Raw genomic sequence first — 15,891 nt, 5'->3', positions numbered from 1 at the left:
CAGTATGTTATATATATTTAAAAATACACAGTTAATAAACAGAAATAAAATCCAATTTGCCACAAAATCTCTCATTTTGATTCCTCATGTTTCCATTTCTGATGATATGTCACAACTCGACTCGGTTTCAGACCCAGTAGATGAAGCAGGCTTCTTGTCTGTGGCTGGAAACCAACAGTTATACGGTTCGAAATCATACCATAATGAGAGCAGATCACATTAGGTTTCGCTAACTCGCCAATATAGTGTCCTTGTCTGCATTTTTCAAAGGAAAGTGCATGTGGCACTTTTTCCAGTTACAGAGAAAAGGCTTTTAGGTTAAGTTATTCATTTCCCTTTGTGCCATTTGCTGCCTAGAAATTGGAAGGATACATATTCAGAGTTTTAACAAATGATCAAGCATTGCACTCTACAGTTTTTCATTTTCATTGTCTGATATACGTGTGAGGTTAAATGTCAACATCCCTTGTGCGTCCAGGATTATATGCTTTTGTATTTTCTGTAAAGCATTACCTGTCTGCTATTGTGCAAAATGAATGTATAAACCTGAACGCAATGCTTACTGTGTATATAAACAACCTCCCTTGCCCAAACAATCACTTTTCACAAGTTCCGTTTGAATGCAGCAGCTGACCTCAATCTAAGTCTCAATCTAAGCTGGAATCGTTCTGCAGCAGGAGGTAGGGGAAGTGAAAAACAAACAACAAATCCAACTTTTTAGGAAAAAGCAACTGTTCAATATGGGTGAACAATAATATTGTTGGATATTAAAATCATATCATGATATTCCATAATGATATCGCAATTATAATGATATTAGGGACCATATTTCACAGAATATAAGTGAAATAAAAGTGCTTGTTTTACTATAGAACATTACATAGTTCACAATAACAAACTCATTTATGGTGCAAAATTAATCCAGAAATGGAAGAAATCACATAAATAACTCAGCATAACTTGATATCAAGTGGCTTGCCGCATGTGGCCCACGGGCCCGTGAGTTTGAGACCTCTAATGTGGGGCAGTGTTATGTTTACGTCAATTTCACAAGGAGTTGAGAGTTTCTCTGAAAACAGTGAACCGTGCTGTAACTGAACTGCAACGGATGAAGAGGATGCTTTGTTTTCTCTTTTCCAAATTTCATTTTACAGCTCACTAAAGCTGCAATGGCTGCTAAACTGCTTAGATGTTCAGCAGAAGGAGGAAGAGGATGTGACCGAGCGGAAGCAACACAAGAAAGAAAATGCAGCACGGGAAGCAACCTGATTCACCTGTAATAAAAGTTAATGTCCTGATGAGAAAGTGCTATTGCTAGGTTAATGTTTATCTTTCTCTCTGCCAAAGTGAAAGACACTAACACCTAGTACAGATACTAACCATCCTGCTGACTTACTGCCAACCAGCAGCAGCGAAGAGGAACGAAATGTGTTTTCTATAAAGCGGAGAGTGGCACCAAAACACTGAGAGCTTGTGTGAAGAGGAGGAATAATGAGGCCAAGAAGGCTATAAACTTTTCATTGTATTTGGGCTTTAGGAGATGGAGAAAAGCGACTAGCGAGGATAGATGTGGCCTTTCTCCACTGCCAGCTCAGCTTTCTCTAGTACAGTGCAGTGCATCTCGGTCCTGGAGGGGTCACGGCAGTTCACGCTGAAACAAGCTGCTGAGGAGTGGAAGTGGCGACTGGCGGAAGTCGCCTACACAGATCCAACGACAAGCTGACTATCCCGCGACTATTCTCATCTGACAGTAAAGACAGAGGATCACGTGACCTGTCAAACACTGAATTCATAATTGTTTTTCTTTTTTTAGTGACAGTGTCATCCAAAAAAGATCAGAGACTTCTGACATGGATCTGAGAGCGACTGATCCGTGAACACATGCATATTTCTGGCCATCCACTGACCATAAACTACAGAGTGACTTTCTGTGGTTGTGGGATCACAGGAAAAAAAAGGGAACATCTTCCCAATAGAGAAACTCTTCTGTCCCTGGTCTGAGCCAATAAAGGGAAGGGGAGTGTTTATGAGAGTGTGTGTGTGCGTGTGCGTGTGCGTGTGCGTGTGCGTGTGCGTGTGCGTGTGCGTGTGCGTGTGCGTGTGCGTGTGTGTGTGTGTGTGTTGTCAAGAACAAAGCTGCTGTTGGAGAGCATTCAGCTCATACTCTCCTCTATACTCCCTGGATGTCTTTCCTTCCTTGTCTTTCCATGACAACGCTCCCAAAAGAAAGACCAACATGTGACGATGCATCTCTGTGCCAGATTAATAATAATCATAAAATAAAGAAAGAAAACCTGGACAAAAATGCAGGAATTTTTTTGTGTCAGTCTCAAGGACGAAGGCCGGGCACACCCAGAAAGATGAAAAATGCAGCCCATTTTCCCGACTGCGCAGGGAGAAATCTATTAATCTCTCAGCAGCATAGCCCGCAGAGCTCGATGAATAGATGACTCTAAGTCCATATTCTAACCATTCTCATGTTTCAAAGAACTGAGGTTAATTCCTAACCTAAAGTTCTCTTACAACATTTGTTTCATCTCATTCAAGTTTCAGGGAAACTGAGGTTCATTCCGTAACCCAGCCATTCCCAAACTTAAAAGGGGCCCGCTTTGAAATCTCATGTCCACCCGCAGCTTAAATCACGACTCAGATCAGCACCCGAGAACAGGATCAATAATTCTCCATATACATTATTGTTTTCATGTTAAAATCGGATACAAAAATACAATGCAGACCACTTATCAGTCCACTTCACTCGTATAACTATCCATCAATGTAAATAAAAGAAAAAGAAAACTCCTCAATCTGCTCCTTTCAGCTTTATAGCCTGTTTTATCCCCAAATCAAAAATTAAGGGCAAAGATAAACAAGTTAGAAACAGATTAGATGTCAGTCCATGACACATGCAATGAAATGTATGGCTCTACCTGGATCAGAACTCAAAATATACAAAGCTAACACTTTATCAATGCATTTCACAGGATTACTGGATGGATTACTGAAAAATAATCTGGTATCATGCCATGAAGTCAGAAAATGTCATCATATAGTGTAGTCACATATTGACTGTTGAAAACAAAAAGGTTAGACAAAGTCAAAAGCTTATATAGCTTGATATTGATTATAAAATATAATTTTAAGAACAAAATATTAGTATTGTCTAATTCAAAAATAGTTAAACGGTCAAAATCTTAGCTGATCTGCATCATCCAGATAATGTGGTTGTGGTTTGCCAGGTTTCGACGTGCAAATAATCCCATGACAGTAAATTAACTGATTAGAATACAGCCCTGCCCACTATCTTTTAACCCAAACTGCTTTGTCATGGTCGTATTATGCGCACGGCGATCTTTTACAGATCAATTTGAACACTGCAAATTTAATCCAGAAATAAAAAATGTTGAAACAAAAAATTCATAGCAGGAGACAAAACAGCTGCCCAGTCTTTTCAGGCTGTTTAAGATATTTAAGCTACACAACCAGAACAACAGAGCTCCTTTGTGCTCATAACTTATAGTTGACCGTCACTCACGACTTCCCACAATAACTTGGTTTTTGAATAAGAATAGCGAGAAAACAGTCATTCCCATTGTTTGCTATACAACAGTGTGCATTTGTCGTGTTTCCTGGCAAACCACTCCGTTATATTGAGCGTAAATGCTTGTGACATAATAATAAAACTTGATAATGTAGAAAAAAGACTATCAGACACGAGACAACAGGCACATGCCCATGTGGTAAATCATTCAGAAGCTTGGTGTTACGTCTGGGACGATCTGTAGGATGATGGATTTAACGAGTGAGCCATCTCCTGGAGGAAACACAATCTGGTTTCATCTGAGGCCTGATGAAAACTGAGCCACTGGCTAATGGGAAATATGTCGTCTATAATGTACTTCCAATGTCGAGGGGAAGACGGAGGAGACACGGAGGAGAAGATACGGACGGAGACTTTTGGTTGGAACACATTCACGTGTGGCTGCGGAGTCGACGAGGACCTCAGCGGAGAAGAAGGTCACCGACAAGGGTGCTCTGTACAAACACAGCTGCCCAACCCGTGTGCATATGTACTGCATGTGTAGGCTGTCTGTTTCCTCTGTCCCTGAGGGGGTTTGTGGCCGAGGCCTTAATAAATCCCCAGCCATCGCTCACTCTCCAGAGAGCGAGCATCTCTCAGCACACATTATTTCTCAAATCCCCGCGCCGTCATTAACGACAAAGACGTATTCCACATTCTTTCTCCTCTCCTTGGTTGCTCCTTCAATCAGTCCATCCATCCATCCATCCAGTTATTCTCTCAGTGCCAAGAATCTAAAATAGTTGGTGACATTCCTGTAGTCCTTGCCTGCTACTTACATTTGTACAAGAATTTGAGACATGAACAGTTCTGAAAGCTGAAAAAAAAGTCTGCTTTAATAAAATGAACAAATGAAGATGATCAACTTTAAAAAATTAAAGGAATTGTTTGGATTACTTAAGATTATATATCTGTTAAATAACTTAAAGCAAGGATAAAGAAGACAAAGATGGATAGATCAATGGATAACTTACAGCAGGAAGTTGTGTGTGAATAGTGACCTTTGACCCTTTTTAAAACTTCATTTGACATATTTGATTGGACCTCTTGGTTAGGTGAGGTTTACAGGTTTGACTTCAGTCCAGCAGTGGACACATTAGAAATACATGTATTTATTATGTCTCTATTAACTAATGGTTGTTTAGTAGTCTGGGTTATCAATTGACAACATTTGAATAATGTTGTACTAAAGGTTTGAACACAAAAGTGTATTAGATTAACTTGTATCTTTCCTACAGGATTGGGCACATTACTTACTTTTGTGTTTAAATGGAAAATATTTTATGATGAACTTCTCTGTCCATCACGGCTTCTTAAAACTGAGGGTAACATGAGTCCAGTTTATGGCATCTGAGAGGTTGTATTCTCCTGGATTTGATCATCCTTTCCATCCATTACTAGTAGTACTAAGACCTTGCATAAAACCTCTTTGGTAGCCTACAACCAGTCAATTTGTATTAACTGAAGCTTAAATAATGAACAGGCTTTGCTCTACTTTGTGTGAAAGGTCAGAGTGGAACCCTTGGTGTTTGAGGGTTAACATCCCGGATGAGTATAGCAGTGGTGATGGTAAAGTTATTCCGAGATACTTTTTGTTTTTTTGAAGAAAGTCAGGTCACTGTCAAAGTGCATCAGGGCAAATGGATCATTTCCTGAATTGATCATCCCAGTACTATTTTTCCTCTTTTCTTTGTCCTGAAGCGGCTGGTTAAAGACACAACAAAACTTTCAAAACTGCACTCGAGCAAGGTTCGATTTTCATGTCTCTGTGACACCGACTCAAAACTGCTAAGCACAGCAGAAACTCCTCTCTGTTTAATTACTACTTGTCTAGTTCTTTCCATAATAAGCACATCGCTAAACAAAATGGTGACAAAACGGCGTGAGAGAAAATACAGAGTTCAAAGATGTTAAAACCACAACTGAGCCCTGGTTCATCCTTTGTCAAGAGTTGAGGGTGTGTGCAGGAGCATTGAGATTATGTGATCATTTCTATCGGCTCAACACTAGACAACACAGTTACTGTTTCACTGAGATTCTTCTTTGGGAGAATAGGAGGTTATTGGCCTTGAATCAAACACTTGATTGCATCACCAACATTCTCTATTTAAAGTATTTTAAACACAGGGATTGAATAAAATACCATCCAGAGTCTTCTGCTCATCGATGACGAGTCAATCCAACGTATTTCAGTGTGTGTTTAGTTTCTTAGAAAACTAACGTGAATATTATTTAAAAGGCTGCAGAGCTGTAATCATTCATTCAATCTCTGAGCCCATAATTATTCATTTTCCGCCAATCTGGCTCCTTTGAGGAAAAAAGCATCACTGTTCCCTGTAGTTGAGAAGCCACCCAGTTATTAGAGTCAAGGCTTCCTGTTGCCAGCTGGAGGAGGCCCAGACCCAGGCTTCTCCCTCTGGACTTCAGTCTCTCTGGGTTTGGACAAGGCTTAAGCAGACCAGTGTAAATTTGTATGTGCTATGTTGGCTCTGTGGTGAAGACAGTGACATCAAAATACAAAGGTGTAGCCAACAAAGTCTGCAGTTAACAGATAAGGTGTAAGGACTAGCCACGTGTCAGTAAGAAAAGGAGAGTAAAGATAAGACCAAACAGATTAAGAAGCACTAAGCCAACTGGGATCCATACTTTAAACTCTAAATTAGAAAGTGTGTGTGTTTGGATATTTTTCCCTGGACAGGATGAATGAATTCAAGCAAGACAACAATTCCTACAAGGGGGTCACTCTTCCTGCAAACATCTCTGTTCAGCATTCAGAAAAATCTCATTTATGGGGACAGTTGAAAATAAAAAAAAGTTGACTGATGGATAGCCAACATACACTGAGGGGAATCAGTCCATTGCTTTAATTCTTACCAAAATTATCACTTTCTAATAAGCTAATGCCATTGAGCCAGTCAGCAGAGTTGTGACTGACATTACGTAGCAACCGAACCTTTGATCAAAGACTTTTAAACTTCTCTCATCCTCACTGACTTCATTTCCAGACCCATGAATGCTGCATAAACTGACCAAGGCTAAACTGCTACAGCATATTTTCTTTTAAGAGCATCGAGTGCAGTCTGCGTTCTGTTGATGATGATAGCAGACCGTATTGAGGAAGTGGGCAAATAGACGGAGGGCTGATATTATCATACCTATCCGTAACGGCCGTCATAAATTCATCCAGCAGGTCGTCGTAGGCCTGGCCTCGCACTCTCTTATGCCTCAGCCCGATGTAGAGAGGGTCCTTCAGCAGTGCCTGCAAAACGGAGGCAGAGGATATTAGGAAGACTGAGAGTGAAGAAGAAAGAACATTTTAAAGCTCACATAGAGTGGTCCTGTTGCACATATATGTTAGTTATGGAGGTCTACTTACATACATTAACTTTTTTTTATGGTCAAAAACCTCCTAGTTGCTGCAAACGAGCCGATAGAAATCCTCTTTTCTGACGTTGTTCCACAGCCACGATATTTCAGAATCAACTCTCACACCCAGAAGACAGACTGTGTTGTGATTGGCCAGCCAGCATAGAGGCTTCCCAACTGTCTTGTGATTGGCCAATACCCGGAAGTGACATATTCAGCTCACCCGCTCTCAGAAGCGCAGCTCCCCCCTCTGGAACGGTGGATGCACTGCTACTCATTATCAAAACATTGTTTTAACAATGTTTAAAAATAGCTTTGTCACGACTCCCCGCCACAGTCCCTTTTATGACTTTGACCCGGAGTCAGACCCAGAGTCAGAAGACACTGTTGCTCGTGAAACTGTTGCAACTGGATGTGCCCGAACTAGTGCCCGGAGCAGGAGGATCTGCTGTTTAGGAGAACCGCTGTTTACGTAACCGGACCAGGTTTTTTCAGAGATCTCGCTGAGCCCGAGATTACAATACAACACAGCGTTCTCAGCAGTGGCTGAACTGTTTGTTTTGAACCTTCAGGGCTTCGTAAACAAGGTAAGGACACAGATACACACTAAAAAACAGCGTTAATTGGAACTTCCGGTCTAGGTCCGTTTTAAGTGAATGATGAAGGAATGGTTAATGCATGTCCTCAAATCTTTAAACCAAGATTGCTCCAGTTTAGCAGTGATATAAACTGCAAACCACAATGCTATAAGCCAAAACTAGACACATTATTTTTATAGTCGCTGAAGAGTTTGATTCGGTCCTAGACTCTAGTGCAACATCCAGTGGGAGCTTTAAAATAACCTTTAATTGGCCACTCCCTACTGACCTGTACAAAACAATGTCCCGCATGCTTACATAGGCTATAAAGTACATATACTGTATGAGAGAGTTGAGATTTCTATACACGCACTTGACATCTTTTTGGACGCGAAATCTAAAGACAGAGGGTAAACATGTCCTGCAAATCACGTCCTCTCATGCGCACGCTGTGTCTCTCCTGTAATGTGAACCATGTGTGCGATCCTACACACAGCACCGAGCAGCATCTGCCATGTTGACTCGCACACAATCTGTAGATTCATCACATACAGAAAACCATCAATTATTGTTATTATTATTTTCCATTTTCCATATAGTGACGGCTGTAGGAAACACTGTTTTTTAAGATTTCCCCGCATCCAAACACTGCTGCAGTGTTGAGCCAACATTCACCGCTGAAGCAGTCACCTTTGACCTTTGCACACAAAAAGATGAGGATACAGCAGGGGAGTGTGAAAATTTAGAGCAGAGGTGAACAGGAATGTGTGACTCACAGAGAGATTGAGAGACAGTGAGACTGGGATGAGGTAAATGCCACTTGAGCAGTGTTAGATTGCTTGCAGACATTGTTTTAAGGTATTGGCCCATGATCTACGACGAGCCGCGATAAACTCTTCTTCACACAGCGATCTTTGACTTTCCGGGAATTTTGAATCCCAAAGCATGGAGACTTTATCCGCAGCGTTGTCATGCCTCATTGGGACAGGCGACCTTTACATGTGGGGATGGATAATTAGAGGCTGCCACCAAAATGAATGAAGCTTGTACAGAGCAGCGGCCACCTTCTTATGGCAGGGACCAAAAATGCCATGTCCAAGAGCAACTGCAAAAAGTTAATTTAAGGCAATATTTATTTGAAGTTGACAACTCATTTCCTGGCAAGGCTTTAATGGACTATAATAGGCAGAGGGAGGACAATTTCAACTGTAACCAAAACAAGCAAAACATAGTCATGTGATCCTACGGAGAAGTAGACTGATAGACTTTGGTGGTAGATGATGCAACAGTGTACAGGAAAAAACCTACTGCAAAAATCATGGAGAGCTGTTTAAAGTATTTTCTCTCAGTCTCTGTGGACATATATATATTTATAAAAAATGTACAATATATATCAAGAAGTTATGTATGCCGGGGGAAGCAAAGCCAGATTGAATGCATATAGTATCTTTGTTATCTTTCTTGTAATGCCAGATATTCCATCTCGGAGGGTTGTGGAGTAAGAGCAGCTGGAAAGACAGATAACATCTGGCTAGCAGTATGAAAAAACAATCTGAATGGTTTCAGGTATCTACAAACGTCACTTTCCCTCCTTCAACAGCAAATACTCCCACATAAATGGTGGATATCTCACTCACCTCACATGAGTGAAAACTCTGGAACAATGTCCAAGTCTGTAAGATTTAGACAGATAACTGAAAACACAACCCAAAGCAGACAACAGCCCCTTTTAGACTAAAGAAAGAGGTTGTAAGGTTGTAAGGAGGCAAGTGTGCTTCTCTTTATGGTATTGTCCAGCTGTTACTGCCCTTTGGGACAAACAGAGACATCAAGCCACATGCAGTAGATTCAGCCCCATGGCATTGTTTACAAATGCACACATAATAATGTCTCATAGCACAACTTTAAACAAAAATGTTTAATCCTTAAGAACAAAAAGAAACAATTATTTTAACTTTAAGTGTACAGTGTGTAAAATGTATTTATTGGTGAAGTTGCATGTTAGCGTCATCGTTGAAAGATGTTTGTTCGTCCATTGTGGGCGATTGTAAAAACATTATGGTCCTAAACGGCAGCCTCTGGAGAGTTGACGTCGTCCCGGATGTAAATACAAAAGGCTCATTCTGGGCGTAAAGAAAAACAACAACTCATACTGTAAGAAAAAAAACTTCAGCTGTCTTTAAATTAGAGTCAGTATAAACCAACTGAAACTGGCAAATCACAAAGGCCTCTGTGTAACCTTGGCACCCATCATTTGTCTACAGAGTGTTCCTCATTATATCTTTGGAAGAACCTAACTTCACTCGGGCAAAGGACCGATAACTCAACTATGTAGTCCTCCCCAAGGTCAACTCCAGGTATCAGCCAGACTTCTTCGTCTCTCCTCCTCTCCTCCAAACCAAAGATAACCTTCACTCTGAGATCTTGTTGTTCATGTTTGGCATTGACTCCAGAAACCATCCTTGGCCGTCTCACCTGATAATCAAAATCTCCGCAACACATACAATCAGGTCATTGTACACTATTTTTGGTGCATGCAACGTAAGCCAAGTCCGACTCCAGTCCGACTAAAATGCATACATGGAGGAGTAATTGGACTATGAATCACATTATCCATGGGTATGTTAGTCTGACTAAGACTATATTGATTTTAGTTGGATTTACGTGTTAACATGACATTAAGAGAACCAAATTATTGTCTTAGTTTGAGTTTTTTGTACGTCTGTCAAATACATTTTGAAAGAAAATTTTAACCAAACCACAACAAGGATTTATTCAGCTCCGTAGCATCACTTGCAGAGTCAGTTTGTCTATTTACCCACGGTGAGAAAGCTGCTATCAAAATGGTGAAATAGAAGAAGAGGGCTGATATCTTTGACAAGGCGTTGAACTGTTGAAACAAGTTGTCTTTCTGTCCCGGATTATCTCCCGTTGATTGTCTTTTGTGTTGTACAGTCCCCTTTTTCTCAGGAGGGATTATTACTCCTCCTGTTTGTCCATACTCGCTTTGGACACAGGAGCCCCTTCTGTCCACTGATGCTATCGTTTATTAACGGATGACAGTCGGACTAGAGAATAATATGGAACTGGATTCAACTGTTGATGAGGGAGTTTAAAAGAATCCTCCCAAACGTTTCAAACAAAGATAAGGTCGGCCAGATATTCCCCCCCCATCCCCACCCTCACAAACGGCCCATTGTCCAGGATGACATCATCAACTCAGTTCAGCATGAGTAAGTGTTGAGATTACTCCAGGTGAGAGCAGGCCAAAAGATACACAGACAGATAGTACAGTCCAGGGGATAATGGTATGAAACAAACTGGACCATCTGAAAACATTAATTCCTTTGTGCTGTGTGTGTTTGTTTGTGTGTGTGTGTGTGTGTGTGTGTGTGTGTGTGTGTGTGTGTGTGTGTGTGTGTGTGTGTGTGTGTGTGTGTGTGTGTGTGTGTGTGTGTGTGTGTGTGTGTGTGTGTGTGTGTGTGTGTGTGTGTGTGTGTGTGTGTGTGTGTTCCACTGCAGATCTGTCTGTATTATTTCAGTGCTCTGTATGTGTAAAAACAGAATGGAGCTGCCCAGGTACAGTAAAAGCACATTTCGGCTCCTCAAAGCTACACAAAATAACTCACTTTCTAAATATCTTGAGCCAAACATACATTTTTACAGGCAGAGAGTCTCCTCTTTAATCTGATAAAAGCCCAACAGGATAGAGTTGATCCTCTTTTCTAAGCCATCAATCAAAATAAGACAGCACTGTTCAAAAAGGTAGGACTAAAACTTTGTTTTCATTAAGAAAAAGAAGTCCGTCTCAGTCAGGGGGGTTTGTCTGTTTGGATGCCTGCCGGCTGGCCTCCATGTCTACCCCCGTATCCACTCAAGGACAAATATAATCCCATAATAACAGTCATTTTAATAATTAGCTCGAGCTACCGCTACCTCATAGCTTCAACCACTCCATCTGCTGCCATCATGGCTTCATAGTCAAGGCCGATGTGAGACTGAGGGGCAGCAGTGTAACCCACCTCCCATCTGAAATCCAAAAAGAACTACACACACACACGATATCACTGCAGTCTGCCCTATGGCTGACTTCCCAATTGTTCCATTATTCTAAAGAGTTGACAGAATAAATGAGGTTTAATTAGATAAACTGTGTAGTGTGTGTGTGTGTGTGTGTGTTTCTGTGTGTGTGTGTGTGTTCTCATACAGTCCAGGCATGTTCGACACTGTACATGTATTATATATAGTACATATACCGTACAGACAGTAACATTATATCATAGGTCCCTTTCAACATCTCTAAAGCCTCCAAACCTTACGGTTATAATAAAAACCAATAATGTGTGTTATTGGTTTTTATTATAACCGTTATTTAATCAGGAATAAAAGATTAAAAATGTCTTTTTTACAAGAGTGTCCAAGAGTGACAGGCATTATGTACTTATTTTGGACTTCATATGTTCGCAAGTCTGTGAAAGTGACCCCATCTAACAACACCTGGAACTGTCACTGTAGCAAATACACCACAACAAAAGCAGATTTTTCGGCATCACTCTTGAACCTTCTGGGCCTGATTGTGGCAGTTTGAGTCTCTGAATATCATTAAAAAATCATTCAAAAGGCGCAGTGTGGGGGTGAAGAAAGCACCATTTATTATGATTTAAGCCATCCATCACAATGCTATTATTTATTATTATAGTGACTGCCTTCTCCTGGGTAGGGACCAAATGCCCACTCTTGTACAAAGTACCTACCTAACCTTGAGAAATGACACATTTTATAATAAGTCAAAGTCTTAAAATATATGACATCTATTGTACTTAAGTATCAAAAGTAGTTTTCAGAAATAAAATGTACTTAAGTTTTAGAAGTAAAAGTATTCAAAAAGTGAGGATTAAAGATTGAGCCATGGTAGCTCAGTGGTAGGGCGAGTAGTCTTTCAACTGGAAGGTTAGTGGGTTCAATTCCTGGCTCTGCAAGTCGTATGTGTCCTTGAGCAAGACACTTAACCCCACCTTGCAGCCTGTGAATGGGTACGAAAGATGTCCTTACTGTAGTGTAAAGCAACTCATCAAAACTAGAAAAGCTCTATATAAGCACAGGCTGTACATGTTATTTTACCACAAAATGCTTCACCGGCCATAGCAAGCATTTTAATGGTGTGAACAGGGCTAGCTGTTACTTCCTTCTTCCAGTCTTATGCTAAGTTAACATCGTTGCCATTTGGCTCCAGTGTCGCATAACAAGAAAATGTAACTATTACTTAAAAATAGTCGAGGCTATTTAAAGTGATTATGGTCCAACATGGCAACAAAGAACTGCACAAGCCAGATCATCCATGATTAAGTGTTTCTCTTCATGTTTAATAAGAAGTAGACTGAGGACATAGTAGGCAAGTGGGAATTAAATGTCTAAAACGTCTGCCCCTCACACAAAAATCATGTGGAAACTAAGAATGCATAGGGATGCCAGTATAGGAAGTGTTCAAGAAAATGACTTTACTCTAAATCCAGTTCCAGTGGCATAAAACGCTAATGTCGCAATATCTTTTATGGGTGTTCTGGTAAGTCTTTGTTTTCATACTGCATAGGATTTCTGCTCTGAGCCTGAGATCTCTGAGGAAGTGTGAACTGGTTACAAAAGCGAGACCTCAGAAAGTCTCAACTACCATCACCTTTATGACTTTTTTTTTTCTCCCTGGTCTGTGTCCAGGAGAACGACTCTTTCACTCTGCTTCATACATTTCTAGTTAAATTTTATTTGCAAAGTCATCCAACTCCATCCACATCTCTCATCCGCAATCCGTTTGGTATGAAAGTGAACTGAAAGGGTCTGAGTCATCTAAAGACTGCTGGAAAATAAAAGGACAGCTCCTGACAGGCAGAGCTCGGCTGTGTCTGGCACACATGTATCTGCGGCTGCCTCGCCCCTTGGCTGAGACAATTGTGTATAGATGTGCGCACGGACTATTCTTAGTCGGTTCAGGGCTGCAGACACACTTGCTGCTCTGCCCAAAGTTTGAATCATTGCTCACAGAGAGAGAAGGGAGCACAGTACCAGGTGGATAACTAACTACTGCTCTGTTGGCTTGCAGAGGAGAGAGAGAGAGGTGCTTTCCCAGCTGGCATCCGTCAATGGAGATGCTTACCTCACTTATGTAAAGTTATGGGTGTTTCCTGGTTGTAAAGTGTGAGATTTCTAAAAAACATTTCCTGGCTGCCTCGGAGGTGAGACCTACCCTGCTACGATGGATTTTTGAGAACATTTCCCTACTGGCATATTATATACTCGTGGCTCTTAAAATGTGTTGGAGTGATGTATGTATGGATTTTATGAGTTTGGGGCAATAGAGTTGAGTAGCTAAGCAGGAAGAACCCACAATTTTCATTGGGGGCTACAGTGAGGTGAAGAATAATAAAAAAAAAAAAATCCCCTCACCAGTTGCATCAAGTCTTGTTCTCATTGTTCTTGAATGGTACATTATCTGTTCTCTGGTGTGCTGTAACTGTTTCCAGTACCCAAATCCTTCTCCTGAATAGAAGTTTACAAGGGATCAGGAAACCTTGGGACATTGCATGACACAGAGAGGGAGCCCCATGATTATCCCCATTATCAAATACCATTGAAAACAATTATACATCTTATAGTTTAGTTTTTGTTACAAAAGTATAAAGAAATTTAGTTAAAGTAAAATTATGTCAACTTTCCTCGCCAACATTACTCCAGCATCATTTGGAGCATTTAATTTTACAGCAACACATGACACGTTATAACATTTAATGTCCTTTATGATGGCGGTCCTGAGTTTTCGATGCTGGAAAGTGTGGAAAACACTCGACTACTAAAGGAAAATATGCTCTTTGGGTTCATGTTGAGCTTTAGATGAGAAATTGATCCCACTCTAATTCATTCATTCATTCAACAAATACTGCTTTATCCTCCACATGAGAGTCATGGGGCTGCTGGTTCCAATCGTAGCTGACATATAGCTGAATGCGGGGTACAAACGGAACATGCCGCCAGTACATCGCAGCGCAAACATATGGAGACCAACAGCCATTCACTCAGTCGCACACACGCCCCTCTAATATTTATGATAAATATGAAACCACATAAATGTTTTATTAATCCTCGTAGGGAAATTCCTTCTCTGCATTTAACCCATCCTCTACTAGAAACCTTTCTAGAATTAGGAGCAGTTGGCAACCAATGAGCAGCGCCCAGGGAGCAATAAGGGTTGGGTACCTTACTTAAGCTCACTCCAGCCCTTTGACCTGGTGGGGAACCGACAACCCTCTGGTTACAAGCCAAGTTTGTAACCAGCTGGCCATGGGCTGCCCCATGTTAGTTGGGTAGGTTAGCAAACATCTCTGAAGTCAGTTATTTAAATTCTGTAGATCAAGGCTCTTGTCAAAAGTACATATATAAGGTTCATTCTATGTAGAAAATAGTATTAGCATTTTCAATTTCTGCCAATAAACGCTCCTAAATGTTACCCGCTGGACCCTTAAACCTCGACGATGAATATGCTGCTTGTAGTTCTATAAACAGTCTCTCTTACCTCATTGTCTGTTCCCACATCCAGCATGACGGGTAAGCACTGTTGCGGCGGCACACCGCCACAGGCCGTGTAGAGAGCCAGCTTGCCCACTGGGATGCCCATGCCATTACAGCCCAGGTCTCCCAATCCCAGAATCCTCTCTCCATCCGTCACACACACTGCCTGTCAATCAATGTACACAGAGACAGTCACAAACTGTTCAAGGCAACTAAACAGTATTAATATATATGTGTACAGTAATATATCATATCACACATGGCAGAATGATCCAATTTAATGAAATGAAAACAAAAGAAGCAGCAGTTCCACTTCGCTGTCCTCTTAAATTAAACCTCCTTCACCTGAACATGTCCACCCTGCTGCAAGAACACAAGTTTTTCCTCCGAGTGAGCCAGGTCCTGGCTTTCCATTCACTTTACCTATTAAGCAGTAAATAAGTTCCTCGGGCTTGATTCCACAATATGAGACCAATCAATTGTGCAACACTTATCATCAGCAGCAGAAGCATTTCATTAGAAATGTTCCAATTTTTCAGAGTTTCTTTTTCCATCTTCAGCGTGACGTAAAAACGCTTGGCATGATGCTTTAACAGCTTCGTTCGTCCTACAAAATGATAGCTTAAAAGAGTGCTGTTACTTTTGCCACATGGATGCGTAATGACCACGTTTTCCCTATAATTATCACTATCAAAAGTCGGCTACAGTAATACTTTCCATAATGGCTCCCATTTGTCCTTCCTCTATTGAAATGCTAAAAGTAGGGCACATTAGGTCAGTTTACGATAAGACCACCCCGCCAATGAGAAGCGG

At 41.0% G+C, this 15,891-nt stretch overlaps 1 protein-coding gene across 1 annotated transcript in view; it reads right to left on the bottom strand.

Moving 5' to 3' along the window:
* The window catches only part of me1 (malic enzyme 1, NADP(+)-dependent, cytosolic), a 75,791-nt gene that overhangs the window by 5,758 nt on the left and 54,142 nt on the right, over nucleotides 1–15,891 (bottom strand). The window contains exons 5-6 of the mRNA XM_083900995.1: nucleotides 15,083–15,244; nucleotides 6,733–6,836 (exon numbers count right to left, since the gene is read on the bottom strand). Coding sequence (XP_083757121.1) covers nucleotides 6,733–6,836; nucleotides 15,083–15,244 — 266 coding nt within the window. The remainder of the gene's footprint in view (nucleotides 1–6,732; nucleotides 6,837–15,082; nucleotides 15,245–15,891) is intronic.

The sequence above is a fragment of the Microchirus variegatus genome (genome assembly GCF_963457635.1).
Source record: "Microchirus variegatus genome assembly, chromosome: 1".
In the NCBI taxonomy this organism is placed as follows: Eukaryota; Metazoa; Chordata; class Actinopteri; order Pleuronectiformes; family Soleidae; genus Microchirus; species Microchirus variegatus.
The sequence above is the reverse complement of the archived record's forward strand: the minus strand, read 5'-3'. Positions and strand labels throughout refer to the sequence as shown.